This window comes from Rhineura floridana, chromosome 2 (genome assembly GCF_030035675.1).
Source record: "Rhineura floridana isolate rRhiFlo1 chromosome 2, rRhiFlo1.hap2, whole genome shotgun sequence".
Taxonomy (NCBI): domain Eukaryota; kingdom Metazoa; phylum Chordata; class Lepidosauria; order Squamata; family Rhineuridae; genus Rhineura; species Rhineura floridana.
Window position 1 is genome coordinate 73,584,243 of NC_084481.1, and position 11,652 is coordinate 73,595,894.

The following is an 11,652-nucleotide window of genomic DNA, read 5'->3' on the forward strand; positions in this document are numbered from 1 at the left end:
GAATAGGCTGATTTCTCACAATATGCCTCCATATTTTGCCTTGTATCTCTGGATCCGCAAGGGGTAGAGACTTGCTTTTTTAAAAAAAATGAAAGCTGGAAAGCTGGGCCACCTAATGGGCTAAGCGGGCACCAGGTAGCATGGCTAGAATCCCTGTAAAACCCAGGACAGTATGGTAACCCTAGTATAAGGCAAGGCTTGGGAACCTTTGGCCTGCCAGATGTTGTTGGACCACAGCTTCCATCATCCCTCACAGTAGAACATGTGGCTGAGGCTGACGGGTGTTGTAGTCCAACAACATCTAAAGGGCCAAAGGTTTCCCAGTCTTGCCTTAAGGTTATTTTCTTTGATTTTTTTTGTGTGTGCATAAAGACAACAGAAATATTTGGAAGAACAATAGTAGTTTTAGAGGAATTTCACTTCCCTGGTGTCTGTGCTGTACAAAATAAAGAGGGTTTTTCACTTCAGATAGTCACTCATGTGTTAGCTTTATAAAATCTTTGGAAAACACCTTAATCCATTTCATATTGAATGCATTGAAAACAGAATCCATACAAACCTCTTGATTGTCTAATTATTCTGAAAGTGATAAGATGGTTTTGCAACACATCAAATGCAGATATGACTATGGTAGGAGGCTGTAGAAGAGTCTGTGGAGAAATTGTTGTGCATATAGACTCAATGCCTATTGAATAACTGGAGAATAGATACTCTTCTCTCCTTTTTAGATCTGTTACATTATTGAAGTATGTAAATATTTTCAGTGAAAATCATATTGAATGAAAAAATATCCACGGCAATATGAAATTAACAGGGAAGGCTAGATGGATCCCTCTTACAATTTCTTTAATTTTGCTGACATGATGGTGTCAGGTGAAAAAGAATGCATAATGGAAACTGGATATGGAGTGGAATATGAACTTTGGTGAAAGAACCCGCCCCCCCCATAGCTAGTGGTATTTAAAAATATAATTGGCCTTAAACTGAAGCCAGTTTGTAGTGCCAGTGTAGAATGTGCAAAGAATTGCATATTTAGAAATACTTTCTCTAGCAGTGGTAGAAGGGTGGGTGAACAACTTTCTGTCTGTCTGTCTATCTATATTCTGCCTTTCCTCCCAGAAGGAGCCCAGCTACTGTTATGTAATACTGAAACCAAGGCAGGCAAAATATAGTTTAAAATAACCAGTTAAACCCATTTTTAATATATTTACAAATCAGCTTGTGACCCAAGGCCTATCCAGATAAAATTCTTTTTGCCTGCTGGAGGAAGATAATCAGAGGGTCCAGCCCTTCCAAGAACAAAAGGGTGGGAGTTATCTCTTTGACCTTCTGTAATGACCAGCAGAAACAACATAAATTATGTAAAATGAGCATGGTGTTCAAATGTGTTTGTTTTGCATATTTTCTTCAGGCCACACAATTCAGTAATCCTTTATGTGGAATTTGGTGCAGAATTATTATGATTATTAACATCTGTTAGCCGCCCTTCACCCAAAGGTCCCAGGACGGGTTATAACAATTTTAAAATACAGCATTAAAAACAATTTAAAACAACCTAAAATCACAAAATAGGGTGGGTCCTAAGAATATACGTCTCAGGTGTCAAAGGCTAAGATAAGAGGTGTGTTTTCAGCAGACACCTAAAGCTGAACAGTGATGTTGCCAGACGCACCTCGGTGGGGAGGGAGTTCCACGACTTAGGGGCTGCCACAGGGAATGCCCTCTCCCAGGCCACAAACCCCCAGGCTTCTGAGGGCAGTGGAGAGCCCCCTCTGCTGATATTAAAACCAGAGGGAGTCTGTAGGGAGGGAGGCATTCTTCAAGATCTTTGGGACCTAAATCATTTAGGGCTTTAAAGACTAGCGTGAGCACCTTCAGTTGAACCTGGGAACAATGTGGCAACCAATGCAGCTGTTTAAAAACAGGAGTTATATGAGATCTAAAGGGAACCTCATCCAGTAATCTGGCAACTGCATTGTGGACCAGTTGAAGTTTCTGTGTGGTCTTCGAGGGCTGCCCCACATAGAGTGCATTGTAATAATCCAATCTGGAAGTTACCAGAGCGTGTAGTACTGTGGCCAAGTTATATCTGTCCAGAAGTGGCTGAAGCTGGCGAACCAGCCAGAGGTAGAAAAAGGCAATCCTAGCCACTGAGGCTTCCTGACCCTCCAGTGACAAAGTTGGATCCAGGAGCACCCCCAGGCTGTGAACCTGCTCCTTCAAGAGGAGTGCAATCCTATCCAGAACAGGCCATCTCCCCACCTCCCAGACATGAGAACTCTGGAACATAATACCTCTGTCTTTTTAGGATTCAGCCTCAATGTATTGGTCCGCATCCAGTCCATTGCTGCCTCCAAGCACTGGTCCAGCAACCCAACTACCTCTCCCAATACAGATGGAACAGAGTGATAGAGTTGGGTGGCCCCTGCATATTGATGACACCTCACTCCAGGTCTCTTGATGACAGCTCCCATCGGCTTCATATAGATGTTAAACAGTGGGGAGGGCAAGATGGGACCAAGAGGGACACCACAGGACAGCTCCTAAACAGTAGCTCTCCATAGCTACTTTTTGGGAGCAGCCCTGGAAGTATGAACAGAACCACTAAAACCCAGTGCCCCCAACCCCCACCTCCCTAAGATGTTACAAAAGGATACCATGGTCAACAGTATCGAAAGCCACCAAGAGGTCAAGGAGAGTGAGCAGGGTTGCACTCCACCTAGCTCTCTTCTCACAGATGTCATCAACCAGGGTGACCAAGACGATTCAATTCTGAAGACAGACTGGAATGGATCCAAGTAATCAGTTTCCTCCAAGCTTGTTTGAAGCTGGACTGTTACCATCCTCTCAAGTACCTTGTCCAAAAAGAGGATATTTGCCACTGGACAATAGTTTAACACTTTTGGGTTCAGGGAGGTTCTCTTAAGGAGGGGACACACCACTGCCTCCTTCAAGGCAGATGGTACCTCCTCTTCCTCCAGTGAAGCAGTAATGACTCCCTGAACCCACCCAGTCAACGCCCTACGGCTAGGTCTAAGGAGCCAAGATGGGCAAGGATCAAAGCAACAGGTGTTTGACTGCACTTCTTCAAACAGCTTGTCCACATCCTCAGGCCACAATAATTTAAACAGATCCAGTACAGATAGAACAGACAGTGCTCTGGATGTTTCCATTCAACTTGCTGTCAGTGTGGCATCCATCTCTGTCCAAATCTGAGATATTTTGTCCCTAAAGTGCCTCCCAAAGCTGTTACAGCTGGCCTCCAAGGGTGTCAGAGCAGTGCTCTCTCCACCAGATGACAAAAGCCCATTCATCACTCAGAAAAGCTCTACCAGACAGCTACTTTTTATTTATTTATTACATTTATACCCCACCTTTCTTTTTCATCATAGAAACCCAAGGCAGCTTCCATATGGTTCCCAGGTGGTCTCCCATCCAGGCGCTGACCAGACCTGACCCAGCTTAGCTTCAGCAGGGTGTTGGCCTCATGTGCCTTCAGACCATAGCCTGAGACCAGCTACTTGCAGATGCAATGGTGGCAGAGAAGTGGGCTTTATTTGCAGGTGCTACTGCCATGTGTAGGCACTATGGTGTAACCTTACCCATGTTCGGTCAGGTTTGGATGGAGATTTACACCACCTGCGCCTCAGCCACCGACCCTTCTGTTTCATTGCATGAAGATCACTGGAGTACCAAAGTGACCTACACGCTGCACAGTGATGGCAGGGGCGCTCGGGAGCAATCATGTCAGTGGTTCTATAAATCTCACTATTCCTCCAGAGCATTCAGGAATCCATCAGATTCCATAAATCTCTGAGGGCGGACCCTTGCAGAGTATAGTAGTTACATTCAACCCAAACCTTACCAGGAAATGGTCCATCCATGACAACAGACTCACAGCAAGTCCCCCAATCAACAGAGTATTACTAATGTGCTCTGTGGCAAAGACCAGGTCAAGGGTATGCCCAGCTATCTGTGTTGGGCCATTGATGTATTGAAACAGTTCCATAGTTGTCATAGAGGCTATGAAGCCTTGAGCTGGCCCATTTGAGGCAGCCTCAGCGTGTATATTGAAATCCCCCAATACCACGTGTGAGATTATCTCTGCCAGTTTGGTTACAGAGGTTGTAAAGCAGCAGGGTGGACAGTACACTAACAACATCCCCATTGTATCTCTCTGGCCCAACACCACATATAATCCCTCAAACCCATGCACAGTGCAAATTGGTCTCCTGGTGAGGGAAATGGAATTTTTATGGATGATTGCAACTCCCCCTCCCTGTCCCTCTGATCTGGAATGGTGCTGCACTGAGTATCCAGGTGGACACAAGTGGGTTAAAACTGGGCCACTCAGCTCATCCACCTAGGTCCCAGTTATAAATAAATAAATAAATATACATGCCAAGTCTGTCCCCTCACCTACAATAGATAGATGATAAAAAAAAAAATTGGGCAGACCTGGCATTTAACAACACTACCACAAGGCCAGGGGGTCAGCTGACCAGCATCCCCAAATTCTGAAACTCAGCATGTGAAGGAGAGGGGACAAGGTCTTTGATGTAACTCCTCCCTCCTATATACCTTCCCCCTAACTACCATCACGGAGATGGCAGTGCCACTCCCATCCCCTCTCCCCCTTCCCTGTCCCTGGACAAGACAATACTTCCCTGACCTCTGTACTAAGTACAGAGTTCACACAGGCCTGAATATATGACTGGCAAGAGACTATATATTGCCAGGCGTAGAATCTTTTGAAGTTATCTATCAAGGAGGCATGTTTACATAAATTGCAAAACTTATTGTATTTGCAATTAAAACAGACCAGGCTTAGCATTGACATAAAACCTTAGTAATTAGTATACAGATTAATATGGGGAAATAGCACCAGTTTAGCACTCCTTCCAAGCAAAACTGAAAGAATTGAGTATGTAATTGAACAGCATGTGAATTTTAATGCACAAAATCCTTTGAGTCCCTACCTCCCTGATGCAATTATTTTCTATTCACATTAATTGTTCCTAACAGATGACATTAATGACTTTGAGTTTAAATGTGTGCAAGGAAGGGCTTTGCAAGATCAATGCTGTTTAGAAGTAGAGTCACTTTTATAATCATTTATCCAAGCTACAGCAACTGCTAAATAAAATAAAGTTAACCTGTTGATTGCTTAGTAAATGCTTAATATAATGTCTTTTATTGTATTAGGCATCAGTAGCTACAGATATATGCATTTTACTCCTATGAATGTGTTGTGATTATATATAAAACCATGATAAGTGATCAACAATTGTAAGTCAAAAATGTCCCTACTTTTTCATGAATTATCAACTCTTTTTTGTCCTGTACGCTCTGGACTCAATAAACAGAGAAATAAGGACAAAATTCTTTTACCTTAGGTTCCTTTATCTCCCTCGAATCTAACTGCAACGGTTGAGATTTTCAAAATTGCTATCTTCTGCATACTTGTCAAATGATTATGCTTTGGTCATTCCGTTATTTCCCCCCCAGAAACTTCATTCGCACATCTTAGATCTGTCATCTGGGGATTTCCTTTCAGAGGTGGAAAAGAACAGAAGTTTGATTCAATCCCGAAGTGCTGATGTTCAAGTTCATGTGAGTTTCCTTGTATCTGATTTCTCCATTTAGCACATTCTTATCTCTCCATGAAGTATGATTTAATAGGGGAGGGAATGAGTAACACTCATCCTTGAACCTAAAACAGAGTTGAAGAAGAGGTAAGATTCTCTTCTCTTTGCTGAAGTTCACTATCATTTCCCAGGCTGATACAGGAAGAAAAAAAAAAATGCCACTCTTTACAAAAAGGCATAAATCTCGGCAGTGCCCCCAAGATACCTTTTGGGGGTATTGATTACATCTCAAAGTTTCTGAGAAATGGTCAAGGAGCTTTTTATTAAAGTTGGTGCACCGTATCATTCATTCTTGTTTTATGATACATTATGTATGAACTGTTAAAAATTCATGGGCTCTGCAAAAAAAAAAAAAAATTTGCAGATGGGCTTAGCTTTTTGCTTATTTGGCAAAACCTTCACTAGTATACCTTTCATTTAAAAGCAAAATGTAACTCAAAAAAACAAAAGTTGCATAGAGACAGAATTAAAGCAAATGAGAACAGAAACTTATATTTTTGTTGAAATATAAAAATTCAACAAGAATGTAATTTGCTGCAGTATAATAAAGTGTATCTAAGTGAATAAAGCAATTGTTAATGACCTACCATGTAATATGTAATTTAGCCTTCAGGTTAGATTATTCTAACTACCCAGTTTTAGCTCGGCAACAGTTTGATTGAGACAATTGTCTTTCCTTCCTACTAACAATTATGTGTTTAAATTATAATCCTGAGCCATCTTTTGTACTCTGATTTTATTAAAGTTGATGGTTTAAAACCCATGATTAGGTGTGGGGGGGCATCCCAGTCATGAAAGGCAAATTAATAAACCAATGAACAAGTTAAATATATGTAATTAATGCACCACAAGGGTAATCTTTGAGATCTTTTAAAGGAAATGTAAGGAAACTATTAGGGTGCTGTTAGGAGGAAAATTCAGCCTTAATAATGATTTGAAAAAAGCTACTAATGCCATTTTAAGTCTGCAATTTAGGAAGACATTCACTTTTGCATGGAATATTGTTCCAATGTTCCTTGCTTTTCCTTAATGTTTGCATATTATCTTCCCTTGTTTAGTCATTCTTATGTTTCTTTCCTTCTTTTTTCTGGGATAGCAAGAACTAGATGTTCTTCATTATCTGTTCTGCAAAGGTTGAAAATATCTCTACTGGAAAAATCTGGGGGAGGACATACAGAGAACAAGATTCAGTATTCATCTTCTCTAAATAATGCATGTTGCAAGCATACACATACACACATGCATGGACATCTAAACCTCCATGTTAAAATAAAAGAGTTACCTGATGACTGCTGCATAATCCTTTGCATTCTTATTCACAAGCAAATCCTTCTGGATTGTATTCAGCTAAGTCCTATGCAGAATAGGCCCACTGAAATTAATGAACCCACGTTAGTCATGTCTATTAACTTTGTGTTTGCTCAGAGTAGAACTAATGTTGAATAACACCCATGATGTTTGGACTTCATGAAATGGTAAATATTGAGTTCAGAGCATGCTTAATTCTGTTGCTTATTACAAGTGTTCCGCCTCCTTAGCATGTATCTAAACAATGTCCAACTTCAATAGATCTACTCTGAGTAGGACTAGATTTGAATACTACCCTCTGTGTTCATTGGGTCTTGTTCTCACACAAGTGTGGATAGGGTTGCAGCCCAACTCCCCTCGTAACTGAGTGAAGAAATATATTTTCAGTGATAGCTTGAATGACATCGGAGACCTTGGGCAGGTTGGGCCCTACACAACTTTTTCTGACACCATGTTTTCATGTCCTACTCTCCATCCCTACATCCCACCCTAGCCTATCAATTTGATCTGTTATTGCCCTGCACTTTGACAAATGCACAATGTCATGAAAACTACACCTGCTGAAATTTTCTCTTATATATAATTATTAAAGGTGCAAGAGTCCTGTCCTCTTTTGAATCTGACCACTTAACCTGCACTGTTCCAAATTCATTCGAAAACATCCTAAACTCTATAGAAAGCTAAATTATACAATGAAAGTCGTACAGTACAATACATAATCTTTTCAGAGCCTAGGAGGTGATTTTTCTCAGCAGAGAGTTTGGATGCGAGGGTAGAGAGTATGTAAAACATTTGCTGTCGTAAAGCACAATCCTCTGTATGTCTACTTAGAAGCAAAATCCCCTTGATTTCAATGAGACTTAGTCCCAGGTAAGTTTGCAGTCTCAATCGAAATTTGAACAAGACTTGCATATATTTGGGGAAAATGTCTCCACATTTTGAAAATGTGCAAACTGCTTTTGACAATTTAGAAAAAATTCTGTTGATCTATGCAGACCAGTGCTTTCCAAAAAGATATCACAAGAGCAATTCAGTACTGAAGGAGAACAATGTTATAGTATTAAGAATTATAGGAGAAAGCTGATGTGATAAAGCCTACCAACTGACCTTAGACATTTTGACATGTCTAAGGCTTGGATTCAGTTCACTCCAACTTGTTAAACCTGTGTCAGAACTGTTCCACATCAAACTACAGTTGAGGTTCAGAAGATTGAGTGTTCCACCAAAGTGGATAGATGCCTCCATGCAAGTAGTCAGGAAGGAAGGTTCTAGTCTACCCTTCTCCCTGTTACTTAACTTTTTATGTTCAGGAAATATTTTTGCATGGAAGAGTGTTCAGTCATGTGATGACCAGACATAATGGAAGAATCCATCAAACATAGACTATCAAGTGGATTTCCTTCCATCCTCCTATTTGGCCCTCATTGTAGCACAGAGTCATTCTGTGCCTTTGTTCTCTACAGTGAAAATTGTATTTTTAACATGCACATAATATACATAAATAGATACATAAATTGCTTAGTAAAATATGTTATCTACATGTTATTTATATACAGGTGATTTTCCTTTTTCTTGTTTCTGAAGTGTTGTTTATTGCCAAAGGTAGTGAATATACACTAAGACTGCAATCCTAACCATGTCTACTCAGAAGTAAATCCCATTGAATTCAGTGGGATTTACTCCCAGGTAAGTGGGATTAGGATTTCAGCCTTAATTTGCTTCCAATTGTGATTTTTAAAAACAATGGAATGCATTGCTAACTATTGTTTTTTTCACATGGAAATAAGTTATCTCTTTTGTTTTCTTGGATTGTATCTCTGCTCCTCAGTTAAAAGTCGTAACCATTTTGTCAAAGTAGGAAGAACAAACTGGATTTTATAGCCCATGTTTGACCACTGTAATCATTGCTTTGAATGGAAAACTAATATTAAAATGCATTCCCTGCCTGAAGTTTTCTTGAATTATAACTAAACCACCCCTCCCTGATGGCTAAGTGAGAGAAATGAGATAGGATGACAAATTTATACTGAACTGTGAAATCAAGGTAACAAGAGTGGCTGCAATCCTAACTCCACTTACCTGAATTCAGTGGGATTTATGTCTGAGTAGACATGGTTTGGTTTGCAGCCATAGATGGCTTTGTGAGGGGTTCAATGAAGGACTCGGTAAATGGGTACAATGCAGGGTTGAGCAGAGAAAAATTAGGGGATCATGGCAAATATCTTGAAATGTTTCCAGCTTCTCTTAGTTTGAGGCAACCGGGGGCTGTAATATTCATCATCCCATGGCTGTTAGGAGGCGACAGTGCTGGCATTGTCATGCTCTTTTGAGCACTTTGTTTGTGTGCTACAGCTCATAAAGAACAACATGCATTACTGCTTGAGGTTTGGAGCCAAGCTAGATGCATCCTGGCAAGAGAATGTTCTCACTTGACTTTTATAGAGTTCTTTAAATGAGTGTTCTCAGAATAATAGTGAACATCACGCCCTTTGGGTGATGTTTGACTATCATCACCCATCAGCCTGGAACTGAGAAGCAGATTGCATCCAGTGCCTGCATCCTTAGGATTTCATGTGCATCAGTTGCCTATGAGGATTGAAATTCATGTTTATATACAAGGCCCTCTTGAGTCTTTTTTATCTGTGTGCAACAAAGAGACTTGAGTGCACATGTGATTTTTCAGAATTGTGAGTATTCACCCCATCAACTTGGCATGGCACCTCTAAGGAAAGGGAGAACATTCTGCAAAACACTCCACATTATAATGAAGAGGGAAGACCTGCTTGCACAAAAGATCCATTTGAACATTGGATTGCTCTGGGGCTCTGGATTAGGTTGTTTGTGTCTATTTTAATGGTGGAGACAAGTACAAGTACTCACCCTCACCGCTCTCAGTTGTTGTTGTTGAGAAAAACTGGTTTTGAAATTAATGACATTTGCTACAAAACGTCAAGGAAATTTAATCTACTTGTTATTGATGATGTATGCAATGTTGTAAGTGGACAGAGTTTCATAGCAGCATATCCAGGAAGATTCTGAACATTCAAGAATATTTGGCCTTATTAGGAAACACACTATTTGCCTGGAAAGAAATTAAACCTGTCTAAAAACTCCTGCAAAGGTTTAACTAAAGCACCACTCTCTTTCTTCATTATTTTCTTCCTCAAAGCTGGTATTTAGTCACAGCAGCTGAGATTGCATTTGGAGAGGGCCGATAACTACGCAAGTACTAAAGGCAGCCATAAAGTGTCAATAAATAGCATAAGCAGGAGGCTTCAGCTGTCGGAAGGTGACACAAAGATGGATTGTCCTGCATCAGAGACTTTCTTAGACAAAGCTTTGAACTAGATAGGAAACCAAAATTAGACTGAAATGGAGAGATTCCATTCTCTGTGGACATTCTGGTCGGGACACTAAATTAATTTACCTTGTCCACTTTGTAGGGCCTCATCTGTTACATTGTGGGGATATAATGCACTTGTCAAGATGTTCTTGTACTGGTTTAACTTTGTTTCCAGTATCTTTCTGGAGCACATTGCTAATAAACTCAGCATATTTCAAACAGACTGTCATTGAACGTTCAACTTGGATTCTAGGATCTGCATATATATATATAAAGATATTTTAATCTCATAATGAGGAAGAAATATGAGCACTGTGATTTTAATATTCACTCAATAATTAAACTGAATTTATATCAGCATGAACAGCAAATGTGGGCTGCTGATTTGTTTTCTTATATGAATGTGCTATGTAATGGTTTTAACCCATAAAACAGATTAATCTCTCCTTTTTTAACCCTACTTTAGGAATGTCAGCAGAATATGAAATCTGGAGTACCTGCCTTGAAGTGCCAGAGTCAGTTAAATATGACGGGGCCTCACCAAGTTTATCCTCAAAGCAGCTGCAGCAGCAGTGAACTCTCTCTGTCAAGCACTTGCAGTGAATATTCCAGTGGCTCCTCCTACACTTGGAATGATGGGAAAACATGTAGTAAAAGGGTAATGAAATTGATTTCTTTCTACAATAAAGAGACTCATATATCATCCTCATCAAGTTTATTTAAGAATGTTCAAAGCAGCTCACAAGTACAGTAAACAAATCAGTATACAGGTCCAACAAAAACTAAGTCATAAATATCTAAACACATTTCATAACTATTTTATATTCACATTTGCAAACTATAACAAAAGAATTATGTGGTCTTCCCATATGCAGCTGGTTGACCTCTGTAGGAACAGGATGCTGCACTAGGTGAGCCTTTGGTCTAATCCAGCAAACCTCTATGTTCTTATTAATAATCGATATTGATGCCTAATAACTTGAGTGTAGAAATGATGAGAGAGGGGAGAAATGCAAGGGTAGGTGATTGGTGCTCTCCAGATGTTGTTGGACTACTAATTCTCGTCAGCCCCAGACAACATGTCCAATGGTCAGAGATCTTAACTCTATGTTAACATATGGTCATGGTATGTTGTTATTTCATTGACATAGTTGTCTTCTCAGTATAGGTCTCTCTTTTTTCTGTTACTATTGCTGCTTGCTCTGCATACCTTTGAGGTCACAAGGTATATTCAGATTACAAGTGGAGACATTCCTCCCACTCCAGATATGAGAGTCTTCACTTGGGCAGAACAGAAATTTGCAGTTGAGACCAGAATTCCATTTTTTTTCTGTTCCAGACGTAAATCAATCT

The 11,652-nt window shown here is 40.1% G+C and overlaps 1 protein-coding gene across 3 annotated transcripts in view; it reads left to right on the forward strand.

Moving 5' to 3' along the window:
* The window catches only part of NCKAP5 (NCK associated protein 5), a 969,055-nt gene that overhangs the window by 787,990 nt on the left and 169,413 nt on the right, over positions 1 to 11,652 (forward strand). For all 3 annotated transcript variants that reach the window (XM_061608949.1, XM_061608950.1, XM_061608951.1), the window contains exons 15-16: positions 5,509 to 5,613; positions 10,766 to 10,957. In XM_061608949.1, coding sequence (XP_061464933.1) covers positions 5,509 to 5,613; positions 10,766 to 10,957 — 297 coding nt within the window. The remainder of the gene's footprint in view (positions 1 to 5,508; positions 5,614 to 10,765; positions 10,958 to 11,652) is intronic.